We start from the raw sequence: 24,201 nt of genomic DNA, 5'->3' as shown, positions 1-24,201 counted from the left end.
TGGAGCGAAAATTGCATTCCACTGATTCGCGTATAATTAACATAGCAGTGAGCCGGGAGTAAAGCTGTTTTTAAAATGCAATATGGTGACAGAAAACGGGCACTAACCCGTTCTAGAAATAGAAAAAAATCGATGAACTCAGAAATGTTGGCGTATAAAGCGGCGTAGTGCAGAAGAGGAGTTGAAGAATTACCAGGGGGACTTAGGTAGAAATGAACCAAATCCCAAAGGACGTACTCGGCATGCTGTTGCTGAAAAGAGGTATGCTAATTACAGAAATAGGGTAAAGGTAAAGAAAAAGGCTTGAAAAGGAATAGAAGACGAGTGGAAGATGAAAAAAAAAAAGAAAAAGAAAAAGATATTGCGGCATAAACTTTGTGTATACGCGAGACGAGGTAGAGAAACGAAAATAAAGAAAACTGTTGAAACGTAAGACTGTGTGTACGACTAGGTACGTTTTTAGGTAAGATTACATTTTCTCAGATATGCCGCGTGGCTTCGTTTTAATCATATGCGGTGATCGATTAATTTTCATCTTGAGGGAATTTTTTCTCTCGACGTGTACCATAGATGAGGTACTTTATACGAAAACCTTCCATCCTCGGTGCTTTGCTTTTTACCTATTTTCTCCAATAACACATGAGAGATATGATAGGTATAGGTAGAGGTACACCACACTATTCATGCTAAAAGGTCGACTCGTTTGGTTTTAAGAATTTAACGCGAGGTGAAGCGAAGGGACAGAGAAGGGAAGCGAATTTCAAAAGTATAAATTCACGTCAGGTATTTCATAGTATCACACGGAAAATGTAATTTCGTTGATCTGTAGACAGAAGAAGTGAAAATGACGAAATTATTTCCACAGTTGAAAATAGCAGATAGGTAGGTTAGGTGTACTACAGCTTCCAAATTATTTAAACTCGCTTGTCAGTTTATTCACGTATTTGAACGAAATTTTACAGTTCCTTTTTGCTCTACATAAGCTTCTCATCATTTGGGAATTCAAAACGGTCATTCGACATGATAAAAAATTTAACCAAAAATTTTTATTATTCTCGATCAATCGCGTTCAATTAGAAATTCACCAATCGATCGAGTCTGGCACCGGCGGTCTTTTCAAACGCCATCGTTTAAGTTCGCAAGTCACATTAAACCAACTCGTGCACTCTAAAACTCGCTGCAACACATTGGCAAGGGACCTTTATATTAAAATCACTGTCCTCGAGGAGGCAATAAAAGACACTTAGTCGATATATTGCCAACGTTGCTAGTAAGCTCAAGAAGCCGAACAAATTTTTCAACCATTTCCTATTGAAATACGGTGCACAATTCGAAATAAAAAATGTATTCGAACATATTTACACTAATACAAAATGTACAATAAAATAAAACGAAATAAAATCGCCATAATGCGAACCGGAAACGTAAAACGGTAGTAATACTCGAACAGAATCGCGGACATTCGAGTAGAAAAAATCTAAAAGTCATCGGAGATGTTTGTTGACTTCTCGGAAGTGTAAGCTATACACTGTATCTCGATAATACGATGAATTACGAGTAATTACGAAGTAAATGAACGATTACAATGTATACGCGAATTTTTACATTATTTTCAACACTTTCCCTAATTCGAGAATTATCGAGCAAAAAAAATAAAAACTGCTCCGTACGACATGAAAAACTTTGATCATGTATACTCGAATTCGGTCGATGTTAAAGATGCTTTGATAGCGGCGATGAACTTGGATAAGTAACTCGATCAGCTACCTGGATCCACAAATCGCCGCGTCAGCATATTCGAATAGGTACACTAGATGTCGAGTGAATCGAACTCAAACATCCGGCGAGAGCTGGAACTCTAGAGCTGTCTCCATTTACGTGATGTAGACAGCTGACGTTTTTGTTGGTAGGGTTTTCCAGAGAGATATCGACGTGTCTCTGGCGACGTAACAGCAGCTCGTTTGCTGCTGATCGATGATCGAATCGAAATATCAGACTTATCGATGTCTGATCGCTTTCCCTGAGATCTTGAACGCAAATCCGGCGCGTCGTTAGCGGCTATGGAACGGATCGCGGTGTCCATAGGGTCTTTTGAATTGGAACGAGGTTGGCTTCGAACAGCTTCCGCGTACGATTTCGTTGAAGCTTCTATTTCAGCCGTGAAAATCTCAATCTCAACGCAATTAGCGTGATCGTTGACGTCTTGAGATTTCGAACGATTTTGGCCGCGTAGTAATCGCCATTTTGCCAAGTCTGAACCGAGTGAGGAATCATCTTGACAATCGTCGTTGATAATATCGTTAGCATCATCGAATTCGTCATTCTCGAGCAAAGAACTATTCGATGATTTCAGCGAGCTTTTCGGCGTCAATTTCGGCGAACTTTTCGGAGTCGATTTGGTCGAAGATTTCGGCGTAACAAGCGATGACTTCGACGTAGAAGGTGAACTTTTCTTCTCATCGCTTATTTCGGTATCAGTATCGTTATCAATCGGATCTAACAAATCTCGAGTGATCGGAATGGTAACTCGTTGGTCGCAATCTCGAAGTTTCTCGTAGAAAGTGACATCTTTCGAAATAACAATGTCACGTTTCTCTGGAACGTAAACTCGATACTGCTCATCACCATCGTATCCAACGAGGTAACCTTCGAGAACCTTTTTATCCAGATTTTGACGTGACTGGATCGTAACGTTAGCGTAACATTTCGAACTAACAATTCGAAGATGTTTTATTCGTGGTGGTATACCAAACCACATCTCGTAAGGAGTCGAACCGTTGATCGTTGATTTGCCTACTCGATTCAGCAAATATGTAGCGGTGGTAACAAGTTCAGCCCAGATTTCGATCGGATACGTAATCTCTGGATTCGAATATTTCAATGTTCGCGCCAACTCGACAATCGCACTGCTACCGCGTTCAACAGCTGCGTGTGGCGTAAAATGATGACGAACATCGAACTCTCGTAATACTGAACGAACCGCTTTGTTATCGAACTCACCTTGGCGGCTAGACTGGAATTCTAACACTCGATGACCAAGGGTGCGAGCTTTGAATAGTACCTCTCGAACGCAACGAGATACTACTGCGGCGGTTTTCTCCTTCTCGACGAACGTATGATGATAATTCGAATAATCATCTTTGATAACGATGAGATATTTGCGACCACCAAAGGAACAATCGAATGGCCCGCAAATATCACCAGAAAGCAGCTCACCAACTGCTCTGGTCAAAGAACGTTTTTCGAACGTTTCGCGATGAACTTTATCGAACTGACAGGGTTTGCTCGAATTGGTTTTAGTTTCCTGTGATCGTTTCTTCAGGCCCAATTCTGCAAGTTTAGCTCGAACGTGATTTTTATCGATATGGCCCCATCGTTTGTGATAAAGTTGCACGATTTCGCTGCTCTCAACAGCATTCACCTGTGGTTCCGGCAAAATGGTCTCGAATGACGCTTTGAAAAGAGAACCATTTTTCGATCTCATACCGGTGAACATGACGCGATTATCTGCCTCGAATTTGCAGAACGTTGGATTCGAATAAAATCTGCTCTCTGACTTTTTATCGTGAGCCGCGACGACTGAGAACAAATTCTTCGAAATACCTGGAACGTACCATACGTCAGTCAAATCGAACTTGACAAGTTGACCATTTACGAAGCTAGCAACTTCGATCGATCCATGACCAACTGCTGTGACGCGACTGCCAGCAGCTTTGACGTAATTCGGTTTCGAAAATGTTTCGTACGTATGAAACCATTCTCGATTCGACGTAATGTGCTTCGTAGCACCGTTATCAATCCACCAAGATTGATCTGACGAAGATGTAACGAGATTCAGTTGCTCACAATCGGCGAGTAGAGCGCTTTTAGGTTCTGAATCGATATCGTTGAGTTTTAGCGAACAACCAGAAACATTTACTTGAGGCGAACAACCTGAAGTATCGTTAGCTCGAGCAGGAAAGGGTGGTTTACCGTCGTTGATCCACTGTGAGCACTTTTTCAGCCAGTGCCCTTTCCCAGAACAGTATTTACACACTTGAGCGTTTCTCTGATGATTTCGAACGGATTGATCACCAGACGTTTTCGCGACGACATTCGAACCACTCTTCTGACCAGATTTAACGAACATAGCTTCGGATGACGATGACGACGTTGAACTATGTACTGGTGCGACGTTACGCTCGTGCGTGATAAGCGAATCGGACAAATTACTTAGTGACTTATCAGCTTGAGCATTGAGAAGAAGGTAGCTCGATTTAAAAGCTTCGAAACGACTTGGAAGAATGTGTAATACTTTCGAAACGAATAAAATTTCTAACAGCTTATCAACTGTCTCGATTTTACGATTTTCCAGACCAGCTCGAAATTCTCGGTGTTGATTTTTAATTCGAGCAACAACAGAGGGCGCATCTTCGTAATCATTCCACTCGGTACTAAAGAAATTCAGGCATTCGCGGAATATTTGGTCTTCTGCCTTGTCATCGAATTCCTTCGTAAGCACTTGCCATGCTTCGCGTGCAGATAGTCTACCAGCGATTCGACTGTGTAGCTCTTCGGAAACGGTTTGGGAAATGATTATTTTCGCTTGTAGAGAAGATTTTTGCCATGTTGCAATCAACTTACGTCTTTCGGCGGCGTCGGCGGCGGTATCGGTCGTTTTTGGTTCATCTGGGCAGGTTGACTTACCTTCGACGATGTCCACGGCATTAAACAAGGCGAGTACGTCGAGCACTTTATCTTTCCATGACGGCCAATCACTGGAACAGGACAGAGGCTTTATACCCTTGATATAATCCATGATACAATTAGGCGAATATGGATATCAACAGCTCACAACTGCGATCCACAATCTGTACGTCGAATGATAACGCGCGATTAGATATCAACAGCTAACAACTGCGATCTAATTTTCGAATAATACAACCGTACATGAACCTTCGAATTTGAATTAGATAACGTTACGAACGAAATACATCACGATTAGCGTTTTATCTCGAAAGGCACAGTATAACGCGTCTGTAGCCCATAACCTATTGAAATACGGTGCACAATTCGAAATAAAAAATGTATTCGAACATATTTACACTAATACAAAATGTACAATAAAATAAAACGAAATAAAATCGCCATAATGCGAACCGGAAACGTAAAACGGTAGTAATACTCGAACAGAATCGCGGACATTCGAGTAGAAAAAATCTAAAAGTCATCGGAGATGTTTGTTGACTTCTCGGAAGTGTAAGCTATACACTGTATCTCGATAATACGATGAATTACGAGTAATTACGAAGTAAATGAACGATTACAATGTATACGCGAATTTTTACATTATTTTCAACATTTCCAACCTTGTAATACGAAGCTAAAGTAGCTTAGATATTTTTACGTTGCGTAGTAATTCACCGGCTCAGCATTTTTCAGAAAAAAATTTCCGGCACAATTTTCTAAAAAAAATGGTTTTAATTGGGTGAAGTTTCATTTTTTTTTTTTTGGTAATTTTAGTGGAATTTTCTTGTCTCAAAGAAAATGAATGGTACCTACCTATTTGTCATGAAGATTTTTTCATTCAAAATTCCTTTCCCTGCAGAAGAATGAAAAAAAAACTAAAAATTGTTTGCATTGTTTTTTTTGGTAGAGCAAACATAACTTTTTGCACCCATTATGAACAAAATAAGTTTGTATTGAGAGAATATAATTGAGAGGCTTCATGGAAAAGGGGCCTTAGATAGTCAATTTTTTCCACTGATTTTTACAAGTTCAAAATAGACTTACAATTTTTTTCTACAAGCAAACATTTTACAATTCGTTTTTTTTCCCATGGAAGAACACTTCAATATCACTGAATATGACGTGGAATTAAAAAAAAATTAAATATATTCAGAATTAATGTAAAAATCAAAAAAACAATAAAATTGAATAAGGCCCCTTTTCCATGGAACCCCTCAATTGAAAGGGGCGAGGAATAAAATAGAAATTAAGTGAAAAGCAAAATTCATCCTTTTCATAAAGCAAGATTCAGAAATATTGGAAAGTATTAATGTGCATAATGAAATACTTTTGACCACTAAATCCCTAAATAACCCATCAATGGAGGGAAGGGGAGGCAAAACAGATTTCAAGTTTTTGAATGGATGTGCATTTAAACTAACAAGGGAAGTAGTAGGTAATCATCAAAAAAAACTTCATCCACGGTCAAAATTTTAAGTGCTAAATTTTATTTTTTGATTTTTTATGAATTAAAAAAAAACAATTTGAGTGGCTTTTAATTATTTTCCATTTATAAAATCGAAGTTTGATTAAACAGAGACAGAAAACTGAAATTTGGTCAATGCCCTATTCTGGACCTCCTAAATCGATTCGCGATGGTATCAAGCCGTTCTGCAGTCTTCAGTGAATTTCTGGATTTCCTAGTTTGGAAAAAATCAGGCCATGAAATGATTTGGTGTTAATTTATGGGAAAACTTTAATTGAACGACAGAATAAATGAATTGCACGACAGGACAACCCCACGACAGGACAACCCCACGACAACATAATGGTTTTTGAACGACAGGCGACTTAACGACTGTTTTGGTTGTTAGAACGACAACATTGAACGACAGACCTTGGTCAACAAACATGAAAAATTCACGTCACGAAAAAGGGAATTCCCGACGAATGTTCGATACAATTTATCTCTTCCTTTTTCCAGTGAGATGGCTATATCGCTTCCAATGTGGACTGAATCTTACCAATGGTACGTCAAAAATGCCCATGTTATTAAGGATTCCACGGCTTCAGATTGTCAAATTTTCTTTGTGGCTTCCTCATCAGCGAAGAAACCTATTTCGAACTCCGCAGTTGCTAGGTACATATAAGCGAAAATATGAGACATGGAAATCATTCGATGAACTAAAAAAGGAAATGTTCAATGTGTGGACCATTTCTATGTACGATGACGATCGCAAATAAAAGTGTACTTGCCCATTTTTCGCTAAAAATGTGATATGTAAGCACACATTAGGAATAGAAGTAAAACTTCAGAAAGTGACAGTGCCGATTGAAGCGAAAAATGTGCCTCTTGGGCAGAAGAGGAAGAGAGGGAGGCCGAGCAAAGCTATGTAAAAAGGGACTTGTTGTTTAATTTACCTACTTAATAGAACATTACATTTCACAATATTTTTAAATTTCCTAATTTTAACCCACGAGTAATTTGTCTTTATTTTAATATATTGTGCATGAGTATCACCAACTTTCATTAAATTTCATAATTTGTCGTTTTGATCTCAATTTTGTCGTTTCTTTAGCAAATCTGTCTGTGTATTTTATTTAATTCGTCGGGCATACGCCGGCGTGCACTTTTAATTTTTCTGTCGTGCAATGGATGACAACACTTTCTGTCGTTCAATACCTGGTTTTCAGGCGTTCACATCTGTCGTGCAAAATCCCCTTTTCTCGTCGTGCTGATAAATGGCACCCTTAATTTATCTTGCGCGAAATTCAGCAGTTGTACACTCAAAGTAATCGTTTTTGTGGTTAAAAATCTACACAATTTTGCTGGTTCAAATCTAAAAAATTTTCCAGAGATTACCTATCCTTGAAAAAATAAAAAAAAATAAAAATACAAGTAACACCTTATTCAACAGAAAAATTATTGGACCAAAGCAAGCTATATCGAAAGTGAAAGATCACGCAATAATACCCCATTTGAGAATTTTTAAAAATTAAAGGGCTTAAAAAAGGAAAAAAATACAATTTTTACTGAATTGAGCTAGAAAGCTAAAATTTAGTACATAAGTATGTATCGTGTGTTTGACCCTTCTCCATCCACCGACATCGACTGGACGTAGTTTTCAATCCATTCTGAGCAATTCTGGAACGTTTAAAAAATTTTGGAAATCAAAAATTTCGCACAAAATTTCATCCTGTTGAGTAAGAAAGTTGAAATTTGGTGACTTTTAACCTTGCAGATCAATTTCAAGTGATTTCAAGTCTTCCTGGACCTGGAGCCTCTATATAGTTATTTATATCTACATTTTGGAAACTACAGTTTTGAGAAAATGCTCTAAAACGTGTCCAAATGAACTTGAGCACCTCTAAATGCGATAGGTGTTTGTTGCAAACCTACTGTCAGCTTGGCACTATTTTCTGTAGCGTTTTATAATTTTATTGAAAAATTGAAAAATTTACATTCACAATTTTTGAACTTTTTGGCTAAAAATTTGGACAATATTGAGCTTAAGGTAATAAGTAATAATTATTCCAACGTCAAGCAAAAATCAGTCAAAAATGTGGAATGAACTGCAAAATATCAATCTTGCCCAAGGTAACAAACAAATTGAAGGGGAAGGCCCCACCGACTCGATTCACTCCCACTTATAATAAACCACCTGCTGTGTGATTCTGGAACATTTCTAAATCCATAAATTTGTTATCAGCAACTAGGTACGTGATGTATTTTTTAACCACCTTCAGTGAGGTGTCAGAACATTTCCAAATTTTTATATTTTCCATTCATATTTCAAAATTTTCAATCTTTTCGAATTATATGACCTGCAAAAATTCCTTGAGTAGGTATATCTTAATCCGAGGCCCCTTTTCTCTTTATTAGGAAATTGACGGAATTTTTTTTGTTTTTTTTTTGGCTCATCAAATTTTGTTTTTATTGAGCTTTCAAATACTTAGGTAGTGAAAACAGGTTGAAAAAATGTTTTAAACTGACGGAGATATGCTTTTTTAAACATTTAATTTGAGCTTTTCCATGTCATAAAATTAAAAAGCTGAGAAAAATGAAATTAAAAGTTTTGAAAAAGAGTTTTTTTTAAGAATTTTGAGAAACTAATTACGTACAAATTACGACCTTTTTTTCTTTTTTTGCTTTTTCATCATTTTATATCGTATTTCAGAGTTTTGTAATTCTGCATACACAACATAGAAACCATACTATAGGTCGCATATTATGCGTTTTTCGCCGACTTATGGTATGGTTTACAAAAACCTGGTTTGGGAGAGGGAATGGAGTGCATTTGAAGTGTGGCCAGAGCATCATTGGAAAATTTAGCGTTCGTAGCATTGAACTAATAACTTTTCAAATTCAAATCTTAGGCAAAAAGCTGTGATTAGAAAATTCGTTCAATTTTAATAGCACTATCCATTCATTTGGGCATTTTTTAAAATGCAATATTTTTTTCCTGCAAATTTGAAGGTGTGCGGCGAATTGATTTTTTAAAATACTTCTAAGCTTCATTTATTTTTTCATTTCCACTTCGAAAAAATCAGCGTAAAACATTGCTGAGAAACAAATCTGCAATCTGCGAAAATTTACACAAAGAAAACACCAAAATTAGATATAAAAACAGCTCGTTTTGGAATAAACGTCTTCATTTATTTCATCCTAGTATACTGTGCGCCATTGGAGGGATTTTAATCGACGAAATACATCCACGCTATAGACTGCGGGGGAGGGGGGTGAAGCCGCAACTAGGCCTTCGTATATATATTCGTATGATAAGTTAAGCTAAAGAATTCGACAGACAAGCCAACTTGAGGTATGCTTCTCTAGAGAATTTCAACTAATCAGAGTTTTTTTTCCTGGGGAAAAACGCGAAGAATAGCTAAAGAAAAAGCATTTGGAAAATGGAGAACGTTTTTCCCGGACTCTGCGAATTTTCCCAACCTTATAGTGAATTTTCCGAAACTAAAATACGGGGAACGAAAAGAGCTCTCGGTTTGGAAAAACCACCTGGGAACGCATCCGCTCGGCTCTACTGAAAGGGTGGCTTCCCCCAGGGACCACGTTACTCCTTTCCTCTTTACATTTTCCATCGTTTCCCCGTGTAACGTAGTAAATTCTCCAGAGGAAAGCTGCCGTCGGTTTTCAGCATTTGAAACACTACACGCAGAGTCGACGGAATGCTGAAATTCAGCAACGTTTCAGACTCTGACTGCGGTTTTAAACGTCGCTTTCGATGTTACTCCGTCCGAAAAAGTGTTTTTCCTTCGTCAATTAATCCACTTCTTACCTCCGCTATACCCCGAACTGTCGTCACCATTGTTTCCCAATATCGTTACGTGCTTTTTATCGTTTTATACACGTATACGTGTATTTCTGCGTCGCGTTATTATTTCATTTTATTTTTCTAGTCGTCGTTTATGGTAAATTTGAAAATTTCGCCATTATCGACGTTGATTGTATTTTTTAAAGTAAAGGTTGGATTTGTTGCATTGATGGGGAGGTTGCGAAGATGATGATGATTATGGCGGCGGTGGCTTTAGTGTTAGTTCTATAAAATTAACTATTTACCTCGTTTTTTTTTATGTTTCTACTTTCAATAATATTTTGGGAAAAACAAGAAAAGTTTCGTTTCAAAATTATCAACCATAAAATTTTAAAAATTATGCCCTCCAAAAATATTAAAACAACCCAATCTGAAGCGTCAATCCACTTTTTAAAAAAATACCTACCCAACTTATATATATACACGAACACATAAGTATATACTTAATAATCTTCAAAAACCAAGAAAAAAAAATAGGTAGGTAGGTAATGAAAAATTGATATCTCCCCAAAACGAATCTAGGACACACTCGCAATAATTACTAAAGCCAAACTCACAATTTATCTCATCCATCACCACCCTCATCGAAACCTTTCGTAAAAATTAAGCAACCACGATTTCTGCCACATCACGTAGGTACCTAGCAAAGTCAGTCACACTCACATCCTCCTCTTTGTCTCGTGTATTCGATTTCGAATGTGCACGTCCTGTACCTACCAACTACACAAATCAATTAGCAAGTTGGCCGATTACTAATGCATTTACATCATCCATCGGCTGTAAAGCCATTTTTCTCTGTCACGAAAACGGCGCAGACTCGTATCCGAACGTCGATTAAAATTTTCCGCCTAATTATTTTCCAGTGGTTAAATTTTACACGCAAAAAAGAACAACGCGAGTAAGGGTGAAATTTTAGGAAAAAATTCTGCATTGTGTGAGCCTTCTTGCGGATTTGTGAACGAATGAAATAAGGGTTCGATTTGGGTATAGGTAGGTTGGTTTTCTACGTAGGTAACTGCAGCATAGGTACGCGAGTAGTTACCGAAGGAACACATTTCCCCGGAGGATTGTGTATAATTTTATAACATATCTCGTCGATTCTTTCGCTTAATCTAAATTGTTTTTACCTTTTTAATTTATCGAACGGTTTTTAATACTTATGGATTTGTGAGTGTTTTCTTTTACAAATCACCCAATCAAATTTTTAATTGAAATACCTACGTTCAGAAAACTTAATCAGATATATCTATTGAAAAAAAAACGTGTTCTGTTAATCCTGGTAAAATTTAATTCTTCAATAATAAAGGAAGTAAGCTAAGTAGATATTAAGGATGTAGTTTCGAACGAGAACGTGTAATTAAATCTCATTCAGCGTGAAATTCGTTGTAATCGTTGACATTTTAGTTAATAAGCGATTGAAACTAGAAGAAATAATTAAGCAACGCTCGTTCAAGGTGATTTTTCACAATGAAAATTCAATGTTCAACCATTCAACTTTGTGGAGAAGGTAATTCAACGAATGAATCATTAAAATATTCGATAATGTGGAGAAAATTTCCCAACTGAATTTTTCTATTCTATCGTTTGAAGATTTCAAGATCCATGTACCTACATGTCACTTTGGTGACTTCATTTGTTATATCATGTATTTGTAAGGTGACATCCGCTGAAAGGAGAACCATAATTTTTTAATCAATTTTTTCAAATCGGATATTTATTTATGAACATTTTAAAAACAACGTTAGCTAGAGAAGAAATCATTGTCCTTAAAACGGTTTGTTTTTTTCTTTGGCAAAAATTTGAATTATTCTTGCCTTCAAGTCGGTTATTACTTCATTAGTAAAGATAAAAATCTTATTTTAACAAGTCAGCCTTTAATGTCATCTTATGTAATTTTTTGGTGAATATACAATTTTGCTTAATTTCATTAAAATTCTAACTGGACAATGCCTATAATTGAATCTGATATGGTCTCAACAAATCTAAACATTTGGAGCTTACGTTAGATTCGATTTGACCGAACTTGATTAGTTCAGATCAGATTAAAATTTTGATCAGTTAGATCTCTTCAGACGTAATCAGATCCAATAGGAGAAACTTGATTACATCTGAACAAGTCTCTTTGATTGGATCAGATCAATGAGATCAGAGTTTTGATTAGATTTGATCTGATTGGGCCTCTTTAACAGATCAGAGCTGGGCAGTGGTACGTTATTCTTCATGTCTAATCATGATCAAAGTTTCGATCAGATTACCTGCGCAAGTTTAGAGTTGATAGAAAAATCTGATTAGATCAGATTAGACCTCTTTGATCAGATCAGATCTGAGCATTGTACAAATCCAATCAGATCGGAGTATTGATTGGACTAGTTCTGTTTAGAGTGATTGTAGAAGGAAGGTGGTTGGGACCTTAAGAAGCCGGACAGGCAGACAGACAACCTTGGAAAGCCATAACGAAAGTCAATGACCTTAAGCGGCCATACAAGCAGGCAGGACGACATTTGACAGCCATACTGAAGGGTCAGTGAACTTGAGAAGGCAGACAGATGACAACAAGAAGCCCGACAGACGGGTCGTTGACCTTAAGATGCCAGACAATCGGGTCAATGACCTTATAGGCCAGACTGACGGATTAATGACCTTAAGAAGGTAGTCAGACAGACGACCTTGAGAGACCAGACAGACGGGTCAATGACCTTAAGAAGCCAGACAGGTTGACAGACCACCATGAGAGGTCATCCAGGTAGGTCAGTGGTCTTGAGAGGCAGCAGACAGGCACTGGACAACCTAGAGTGACCAGGCAGGCAGATAAACTGCCGAGAGAGGCTAGATAGCCAGTCAGTGAACTTAAAGACTAAGGAGCCACTTGAAAATTGACTAAAAATTGCATAAAACATCGTTGTTTGTTAAACCTAACTGAACCCTACTAAAATGACTTAAATACTATTAAAAACGACCAAAAAATCAATAAAATATCCAAAAATTGGAGAAAACATTGACGAAACCCTCTTAACGGTTACGATTTTTCTCCCAGCTAACGCCCTTTCTCAAAAACCACCTCATATAAGAATGTAAATTGGCAAAATCGCCATAAGAGTTAAGATTCTCCACACCATTGACGTCGTTTCTCTCAAATTCTCGAGTTAATTTCTATACTAGCAAAACCGCTTTAAGAACGATAATTCTTCCTACAGCTAACGTTGTTTTTCAAAAACTGCGTCAAATAATTATGTAAAATACGTGAATTGATGAAACATTTTTAAGGGTTATAATTATTCATGTTCCTAATATCGTTTTTGATGATTAACCAGCTCAATTAGATTACATATTTTTGTACGTGCTTATATTTAGAAAAAAAATACCTTAAAAGCTGCAGTGACTCTCCATCTTGAAAAATCTTTGTTTTTTATTTTTTTTTTAAATATATTCTCATTGCACACGATTGAATAAACTCAGGAACCCATTTCGAAGTACTGACATTGAATTTCGTCGCAAAATGGCAGCAGTTTTCAGCTTTCTCAATTATCATGAAAACTCAGAAGGTAGGTATTCACGTATCGAATTACTCCGGGACAACGAGCAATAAAGAATTAAAATCATGGAACGAGAACAAGGCGGGAATCCGAAACGAAAATTTTTCCAAACGTTGAATAATTTTGGCGCGTAAAATTTCAACTCTATAACGAAATCGGTTGCATCATAAATTGGAAGTCAGCCTTGGAGGAATATAAGCTTGAAACTTTCACTATATACCTAGCATAGCGAGTACAGTACGTATTTCACTAAAATGCAGTCGACCTTTGGGAGCTGGAAATAAATTCCCATATTCCCTTGCTAATTTGTGCGACTTTTGTAATTTATATATAGATATACGGACACATTTACACGCACAAGTATCGCACCGTGTACCCATACTGTGCTCTGTACCGGTATATAGTGCACTCACACGCACACATTTATATATTAATCCTCAAGACGAACGAAGAGACAAAGATTAGTTAATGATATTTCCACAGTTAAGAAGAAAGCTGACTTGCATGAAGGAATTAAGATGATTCTCTCTATTTCGCAAGTGAAAGATAATCCCGAAGGATGAAATGAGAACAGTGCCCCCGTCTTTTTAGGTGGCATTAATCAAGCGTAAGGGACGAATTTGCCCCCGAACCAGTATCATCGGGGACGCATTCTTTCAACGGTTTCTATGACAACATAAAGAGCGCGACCACCAAATTTTCTGCATCACCCGAAAAACGAATTACTTTTGAATTATTCCCAAATGAACTGACAAGAATGAAAGTCGACCGAAATCTTCGTTTGATAAGCGTTTAAATCACGTTTTACGCCGCGCCGCCGCTCACATAATCAAAGGCGTGCAATAGGGAACGAACGTGTGCAGACGCGAAAAAAACTCTCGCGTTATTTTTAAAATTTTAATTGTTATAGAGTTCGATGCCGAAAACCAAGTCGAAAACGCGGAAATGCAGTTTGAGTGATATTTTAAGAGCGTACCTACTACATACTGCAATGCGGAAATGTATGAATGTTCTTTTCTCTCTCATAAATACACACACCAATACTAAGTATACATTATCGTATACTTATTCGTATTTCGTATAGTACATTGCTGACGACTCATATTTCTTAATCCAGAAATACGTGTTCGTCAAATTTCGCCAGACTTTTCCACAAAACACCATAATGCTAAATTACACACAACAACGTAGCAACGAATTTACTCACCCGATTCTAAGCCCACATTTTCAGTTTTAGGTTGCGTCGTCGAAACAGCCACAAATGGAATGCGATCTTCGTCCTCTAAATCGCTAGCTTCTTCCTTGCCTGAAATTATAGTGTTTTATTAGATACGTATAGAATGTACAAAGATATTAATGTCATCGACAATGACTTGGTTGAAGAGAATGAGAGGGCAAGATCATCATCCCACCCTTGCCACGTACTTTTTATTTTTTTATCAAGTAAGTGCACCCCTATCCCCTAACCAGGATAAAACTTGCTCTTTCCTTCTCCTTCCCTAAAAAATCGTTCACCTATATTTTTTTCAGTTCAGAATGTACTTTAAGAATTTATTTTTATAAAATAATGGGAACACTTTTGACTTTTTCCAAATTTCCTTTGAATAAAAGGCTGTTCAACAAATGATTATAATTTGTAAACTTATACACTTGGGTTTGAGTATGTTGAGAAAATAAGTATCAACTAATTAGCACTTATGCCTATTCAAAATGAAATTTTCACTTACAATTCAGCGAACCGCTTTCGCAAGTCGTATTAATGCTAATTTGTTCTAAATTTTCATCTTCTTCTTCCTCTTCTTCCCCTGAAAAATTAAATTAACATTGAATAAAAAGGATGGATACCTACTTACACAATATATTTATAGATTTGAGCTTTAATTTTTGATAACCTAAGAAAAAGAAAATAATTCTTTATCGTGTCGATGTCACATAGTTTGAAAGTTACTCAAATCTTCGAATAAATGAGAAAAAATAGGACTGTTTCTGAACAGATTCGTTTCACTACCTATTGCAGATGACAGAGAACATTGAAATTGAAAAGGAATTTATTTTACGTAGGTACCTATCTCAATTCTAATCAAAAATGAGGCCAGTTCCTCATCGCATCTCACTCAATTTTTTCAGGAGTTCACCTCGATATTCTGGAAATGAATACCTAGTTATAATAATTTCCATTCCCATCTTAACCATTCAGGAATGAGATGGGGGAAGGGGATGGGGAGGGGCAAAACTCGTCATCATCTTTACTCCTTACACTTCAAACGCTCATAATATCTCGAAAATGATTGAACTTGAAACAAATATTTTTGGCAATCCTTAAGATACATATGCCATGAGTTTTGAAGAAAACGAATGAGAAATTAAAAATCAACAATTACAGTTTAAAAAGCTCAAAATTGAAATTTCATTGTTGAAGCTCAATTCTTCCTGGATGAGGATAAAAATTGATAGCTATGTAACGTTGAAAAAAATCGCCAGGGTTGCAGCTGAAATAAAAAATAAGAAATTAGGTAGGACTTTTTTATGATGCTTTAGTGCCTCTTTTTGACTTATGAAAAATTCAAAATTCGATATTCTAATACCTCCCCTCTCCCCTCTTGCAGACAATTTTATTTATTAGATAACATGGACACAAAACAAACTTGGATTTTTTTGAAGAATATAAATTTGTTGGCTGAATTTACACATCTTAAGAGACGTTACGACCTTGTGAATTATTCCTATCCTGTTTTCTGAAATTGAAAAAAATATGAGAGAAGTTTTAATGTAAAAATGGTATGTTTTAATGAGTACTGGTACGTGCCAAACCTGATTAAAGTTAAAACTGATTTCAATCCTTTTTTCAACGCATTTATTTTCAAAATAGTATCACAATACCTCTTGAAAACTTAAGGACCCTAATTCTGATAAAAATTCAGAAAAAATTTGAAAGCCAAGTAGGTAGGTAGTTTAATATTAACCTGCTACTAATTCGAAAGCACCGAGTTTAAATTTTGGCCAATTTTTTCGATTCCATCTCTCTGAATTTCTCCACAGGCGTCCTAAAATGGGTGGAAAATCCCAGAGATTGAAACCCCTGCTCTTTGCCCTAATTAAAAGAAAAAAAAAGTTTCATTTTTCCAAAATTAAGACCGTATCAAAAAAATTCCCAAGTAAAAAGTTTTGATCCAATTATGTGAGATAAGATCTACGATGGATTAAATCTAATTGGATCTCGATCCGATTCGATCCAATAATCCATTCCAGAGAAATGAACCTATCCATATATATTTGGAACGCATCATTTTTTAGACTGGAACGAATCTGATTTTTGATCAGATCTAACTCATTGAACTGATTTGTCGATCTACTTTCATCCAATTGAACTCATTAGATATTTAGTCTGATTTAAAATAAATGAATGAACATTTGTTTTTTTTTTTTAATCTGGATTATTTCGGATCCAATAGGATCTTCAAGTCTGCAACTGTTTTCCTGGGCAAATGAATATTTGAAATGAAAAATCAGGAAAATCTCTTCAAATCTCATGAAAATTTGAGAAAATTTAAGAAAAATTGATACAAAAATTTTAAAAGTCGATAAAATGTCATTAAAATTGGGGCGAAAATACATATTATGTACTTAGAATGATGGCAAAACCGAACTGCTCTAAGATCCGTACCTATATTTTTGTCTCCTTTTTGGGGGTCAAAAAGGTCCGTGCAAATTTTGGTTTTTCGGTAGTACTTTTTTAAAATTAAAACATATGAAGCAAATATTAAAACAGAAGTGGTCAAACACTCAAACGGAGTATTTTTTGTTATTAAGTATATTTTCAGTTGACACTTTTTTTTTGCATTTTTAGCAATTTATATTTTCAAAATTTTTCCAAAGATACTTGCGTAAATTTATTTATTTTTAATTTTGAGCATTTCATTTTTTCTTTCAAAAAAAAAGTTTAATTTGATTAATTTTATAATTTTTCTTCGTTAATTCATTAAAAATGAATAAGTAGGTAGGTACCTAAAATATTGAAAATGGTTGTCTAATAGTTGTTCTTGAGGAATAAACTGCGATTCGCTGCTGGTTCAGATTAAGACCGATGACAAGAGTAAAATGAATTCAGAATCTATAGTACGAGTATAAAGCTACAACCAAAAATCGAGCAAAAAAAGTTCAGCAGGCTCTCATTTAGCCCTAATTGTACTTACGAAGCTAATTTTTTTTTTTAATAGAAAGCTCTCGACGAGTGTACTTGATGCGAAAAATATAGCGAAGGCCAAATTTTGATTTTTAGGACCCCAAATTTAGGGAAAGAGACCCTAAAATCAATTTTAAAAAATGTTGGAAATATGTTTTCTTCCAAATTGCATTTTGAACCGAATTCCAAAATTTGAACCGATTTGGTCCCATACAGAGGGAGATATGGCCCAAAAACCAATTTTTGGGCCCCCTCCTCCAAATTTTAATGAAAACTGAATCGATTTTGCTCATTTTTTTTCAAAATCTTCCTTACAATGTGTAGATATGTTATAAAACATTTTGAATTCATAATTTATAAATCTCTAATAATCAGAAATCTACCCAAATTCACCATTTTTTAAACTGCGCAATCGACACTTCATAACCTTTTCTCATAAAACGTTTCGATTGGCAAGACTATTCATAGTTGTGCAGCATGTGTTGCCTATATCTTTAAATGAAAGGCGCTGATTAACGATTAACACACCCTGTATGTATGTATGTACGTATGATTTTTGCTTCAAATATTTTTTGTCAGAGTGATTGCGAATTAGTTTAAGAAAATACTTAGAGGATGAATAACTATGAAGATGGATATTGTCAAATCTAAGCATCACTTGGAAAAATTGAGTTATCGTAGTTGTTAGATCTAAAAGTACTCGTATTAGTTCATTTTGAAAAAAATAATTGAATTCTAAAGAAGAAAATTTGCAAATTCCAATTTCAAAATTCCCCATAAATCCGTTAATTACATAGGTACAGGTACACTGGTACATCGCAAGTAGGTACTTGAAATCGAACCAATTCGATCGATAAATAGAAAATTTTCGATTCAACTGGAGAAAAAAATCCGCCACAAATCACATCGAGGTACGAAGATTCGCACAACGCCGCAGCTTCGGATAGCTCGCCAATTACGTAAATACCGGACCACGGAGTCGTAAATTCCCGCAGCTTAACGCTTTCAACAATAACTCGTTCAACAATCAATCATCACTCACCCTAGCTGCAAAGTTGCACCACTAACAATCACGCAACCAAGAGAACTGACCCAAATACTCGCTATCCAAATTAATAATCCAACAAGACGCGCGTGTTACTCGGTTAGAAAATTTCGCAGCATCGTGATAAATTTCAGTACAAATAAGTTGATGTGCGAGCGTTTTTTATACCTCAAAAAAAAAAGTTCTGTAATGTTTCAAAAAACGACAGAGAACGCCAACATCGCTCGAAATTTTATACGTACTTACGACAATATACGAGTAACAAGGCTCTTCGAAGTCCCTAGAGAATGGTCCCTCGAGTACTCGTTACTATGGTAACAATAACTGTATAATAAACAGTCGCAATATACCTGTATATCGTGGGGCGAAGAGGAGTCGCCCGTCTAATTTTACTACGGTTACCGCACTGTCCCAGAGCGGTCCCCAGGGATCGTAATGCTGGTCCTGTTGTCCAGCTTAAACACTCTCTCCATCCTTTTCCAACCCTGTAGTCATGATAACACGCCAGCCTTGTCCCATTAGTCGTTCTGAAATGAATTCCATTGAGAATGTGTCGTGTATAACGGTTACATTCTGCTAGGTCGCTTCGAGGTCGATTGCCAACTTCATACAGACTTGTCCTAAGGTATTAAAGTTTCAAAAATACTAAAAATTTTTCTATTCATGTGCGCGTAAAAGAAACTTTATATCGTTTTGAGGTTTTAATGCGTTTTTCCTTTCCTCCTTTCGGTTTCTCTCTCTTTCTCTCACGCTACCTATATTTTTTTGGGGGATGAACTCTCGCCTTTTTAAGCTTACGTACCTACGTAGGTAGGTATCTGGTCTGAAAAATTTTCCATTGATTTTTTTTTCATAAAATCAAATTCTATACGTTGTGTATTGTGATGATTAAATTTTCAACTTCGTTATCGACAATTTTGATTCCGAATCGAATAAAAAAATTTACATTTGCAGGTCTTAAGAAAAAGATGAGCTGCATATTCAACAAAATGTATTATTTTTTAAGGCTTACTTTCTTGAAGCAGAAAAAAATTTAGTAGCAGGCTCCGCAAATATTTTGGAAAGAGGCGAGAGGAAGGGTGTTGAAAGGATTCTGTTCCCAATGTGGAAAATTCAGCCGAAACACGTTTTTTTGATCGTTTAAGAATTGTGCTGAAAATCCGCATGAGGTACCTACATTGGAAAATATTTGCAAAAACAAAAATTAAATTTTTCATCTCGTAACTGATGGTTGACAGGAGGGGGGAGAGATCGGGAGTCGTTTTTTTGACATTTCAAAACTGATTTTTGGTCAAAAAATCTGAAATTTAAAAAAATGTAATATTGGTGTTTTTACATGGCACTTTTGTTACTTATAATCTGGAGAGGGAGGTGAAGAAAGCTTTGAAAAAATAGACTGAGACCGAATTAACCCGCTTATTCTGCCACTGCTTTTTGGACGACCAAAGTCGTAATTAACTCTTGATTATTCTATCAAAAATTAGGAAAATGCAGAAATTCTCCAAAAAAGTGATCTCCTTTGAAGATGATGAAAATTCAGAGTCATCCCTTTTACTGAGATTGCACTCAAGCCGGAATTTTTATCAGACTTTTACAATGTATCAGTATCAGTTAAATAAGATGCTGAACCGTTGCAAAATTCCAGCAAAATATTGAAAAAAAAAATGTCTGAAAAAGAAAAATGATCAAATTTTAATGAAATTGAATAATTTATTCATGAACAAAAAATGTGATTGCAAAACTTTTACATTTCAGTTCATGTTTTTAGTTTTTAGTTTCAGTTTTATTTTTTTCAGTTCAAGTTTTTAGTTTCAGTTTTCAGTTTCAGTTTTACCATTTTTTTCTTGAGGTTTAAAAAGAAATGAAAATTTTTTTCTTTTCTTTCATGAATTTTCATAACTAATTTGCTATTCCTACTTGACTTGCCAACAAAAACTTCAAATTTCAAATTCAAACATTTCAAACTCAAAAATTGTGAAGAAATATGCAGGGCTGCACAGAGAAAATCCGGGCGGGGGAGACAAGTTTGCCACTTGGAAGGAGGATTGCATCGTCCCTTTCCTGGCAAAAATTGTTATTTTTCCACAATAATCAAAATTTTAACGTGTTGAGCACTGTAGTATCAAAAAACTTTGAAAATCCAGTAGTTCTGTTCTGTTCAGAAAAAGGTGAAAAATTTGCATTTTTTGTATACTTTGAGTATTGAGTATTTCTGGAACTGTTCTGTTTAATTTTCATATGTTTAATATGTTACAAGGAGCATCTTGAATGGCCCGAGCGAAGCGAGGGCAAAAGTTTTTAGTTTTGGAAAATTTGTGATTTAAAAAGTAGGACAACATCAATTTTAATGAAAAAATTAGATTTTTTTATCTCAACATTTTTCAAATACAATGGGTTTCTTAAAATTGTAATCTTGAGAAGAGAAACAAAGTGACCCAGGCGAAGCGAGGGAAAAAGCTTGAATAATTTGTAGTTCAAAAAGTAGAACAATATCAATTTCATTTAATGAAAAAATTCGCCATTCCGGTTTTTCTGATTTCAACTTTTTCTAAATTTCATCAATGGTTTTTTTAAACTCTGAGTAGAAAGAAGGGAATTAAATTGGCCCGACCGAAGCGAGGGCAAAAGCCTTTGAAAAAAATAAGAATTTTTTGGGAATAGATTGATGATTTTGTGGACAAAATTCAGTGATGGCAAAATTTTTTTTACATTTCATTTCACGTTTTTAGTTTTTAGTTTCAGTTTTATTTTTTTCAGTTCAAGTTTTCAGTTTTTAGTTTCAGTTTTTCTCATTTCAGTTCTAGTTTCAGTTTCAGTTTTCAGTTCAGTGTTAGTTTCAGTTTCAGTTTTCCATCACTGATTATTTGTCAAAAATTGAAAACAAATGGCTGAAATGGTTTAAACTTGATTAAAACAATTTAAAAAGCTTGAAAACGATGAAATATGTCATAATTTTACACAAAAAAATGTCAGAATCAATTTATAAGTTATGATTCTTTACTTGACTTATTTTCTTTTTCAAAAATTATTCCAAAAATTAGATAAATTTTAAAAACAACCTTATTAGTTACGATTCTCCATCTAACTAGCATTGTTTTACAAAATCTACCTCAAATAAGCATGTGTATGATTGAAAAACCACATTATGAGTTGATTGTTCTTCATCTAGCTAACGCTGCTTTTAAAATTTGAAATGTTATTCCAAATGAACACAAATTCATTTGAACAACCACCATAATGCATTGTGATTTTCCATCTAGCTAACGCAGTTGTTCAACGTACCTATATCCAAACATGTTGATATTGATAATCAAAAACCCACATTATGTGTTATTATTCTCTATCCAGCTAAGGTTGTTTTTCAAAATATGCCATAAATAAACATGTATAATATGTTTAAAAAATCGCATTATGAGGTATGATTCTCCATCTGACTAACGTTGTTTTTTAAATAAAATACACCTCAAATGAACGTGTGCATTCGAAAAACGACCTTATGAGAGGTGATTCTCCATTTGGCTAACATTGTTTTTCAAAAATTATCCGAAATAAACGTGTATACTTATTTGAGAAAACATCTTATGAGTTATGATTCTCGTTTTTATGCACTTCTACATTACATAATTTTCTTTCTTAATTAAAATATAGGTATCCAACTTTCTCATAATTTTTGTTGTTTGAGAATTTTTTGTGAAATTTTTCTTGCTTTTTGCAATTTTGCATCAACTTCCATTAATTTTAAATTGTTTTTATACCTATGACATTTTAACAAATTGTTCAGCAAATTTCGCAAAATTTTGTTCAATTTTGCCATTTTTTCAGCATTTTGTATGGTACAGTTCTGCAGTGATTCTAATACCACTTCTATACCTAGTGTTCTTTCAGTGCTTCATGTAAAATTGAACTTCACATTCACAACTTCATAAATTTTTTTTGGCAAATTTCAGCAATTTTGTTGCAATTTTTAATACTTTTGCGATATTTGACTTTAATATTTGCAACGGTTTATCAAGTTTCAATAATTTTGACTTAATTTCATAACATTTTAGCTAATTTTCAAGCAATTTTGGCCACATTTTTTGATACATATTTAAGCTGTTGCCATTACTGACAAGGGAGGTATCCCTTATCCCAACTAGCAGAAAGATTTTTAAACCGAACAAAGCTAAATCGAAATAGCATAAAAATACGCCACCAGCTAAAATTTCAGGTGCTAAGACGTAATTTTCGATTTTTGACGAATTTTTGAAAATGAAAGGGTTTAAAATGGAGGACAAAATCAGCGTAATTACATCAATAAGTACTCCGAATAAATTCATGTAATTTCGTACCATCACTATACCATCGTAATTAGCCATTGTGAAAATATTTCTCCGCAACACCTAACTACAACGTGAAAGTATCTCGATATCGATGAAATTTTCAAAATACCGGATATTCGCTTGTAAATAATAAATTTAATACACATTGCAACACTCGGTTGACACAGATTAAATTCGAGCTGAAAATTTTAAAAACCTTTTTGACGTTAGAGGAGCGCGCGACGAGAAAGCCACGTTATAAATTCGTTGTGCGAGTCTAAAATTTCATAAATAATTGAGCATTAGTTTAAACCACGTATACATATTTTATAAATTGCGAGCTGAGAGAAATTTACATCAATAATATTTTTCTATCTCGCGTACGGCGTACCGAGTCTCTTCGTATTCAGCAGCGCAATGAAGTCGAAGGCGGGAGGATGAAAGATGCCCGCACCTAACGTTGAATATTGGAAACCCTTTTAATGAAGAAGATAGGGTCACAGGTGTACTAGAGAGTTTACAGATGTCCCATGGGGCTAAAATGAGTCGGGATTCGTTTTCCCTTTTTCGTTTCATCTTTCATTAAACCAAAATAATCCGAGCTGAGGTGGAAATGCGATGTTTGTTATTAAAACTTGGTTCCGCAATCTGCTTGGCTTTTAAAATGATGAAAGCAGTGCAAGAATTTAAACTTTCTCACCACCTTTATACTTACTTATTAATAATAAAAACAACTCGTAAAAAATACTTTTCGAATATTTTCTAATTATTTGTTCCTATAAGTTGGTAGGTAGGCAAGTATGTTGTTTCAAAAAGGAATTCTTTGAAATGACGTCTTAGGGAAATTTTTTGATACTCGTGTACGCCTATCTACCGAATCTGTAAGAGAATTTCAAAAAATATGCTAAGTACGTACTATACGTAGGTAGGTAGGTAAGCTTCTCGCGAACAATTTGAAAAATTCAAATCGAGTAACATTTTATGCAAAACTCTGGATATTCATATCAGACTTTCCACTCGAAAAATAAGTAAAGAAAAGGAAAAAGGCAAACCCAGGTAAAACGACAGGGTAAATATTCTCATCGTATATTAATAAAATCTG

General features: G+C 35.3%; 1 protein-coding gene across 2 annotated transcripts in view; it reads right to left on the bottom strand.

Annotated features, from left to right (window-relative positions):
* L (Lobe) overlaps positions 1-24,201 on the bottom strand; it is a 161,731-nt gene that overhangs the window by 125,616 nt on the left and 11,914 nt on the right. For both annotated transcript variants that reach the window (XM_065351474.1, XM_065351475.1), the window contains exons 2-3: positions 15,298-15,375; positions 14,778-14,876 (exon numbers count right to left, since the gene is read on the bottom strand). In XM_065351474.1, the coding sequence (XP_065207546.1) occupies positions 14,778-14,876; positions 15,298-15,375 (177 nt within the window). The remainder of the gene's footprint in view (positions 1-14,777; positions 14,877-15,297; positions 15,376-24,201) is intronic.

This window comes from Planococcus citri, chromosome 2 (assembly GCF_950023065.1).
Source record: "Planococcus citri chromosome 2, ihPlaCitr1.1, whole genome shotgun sequence".
Taxonomy (NCBI): Eukaryota; Metazoa; Arthropoda; class Insecta; order Hemiptera; family Pseudococcidae; genus Planococcus; species Planococcus citri.
The sequence above is the reverse complement of the archived record's forward strand: the minus strand, read 5'-3'. Positions and strand labels throughout refer to the sequence as shown.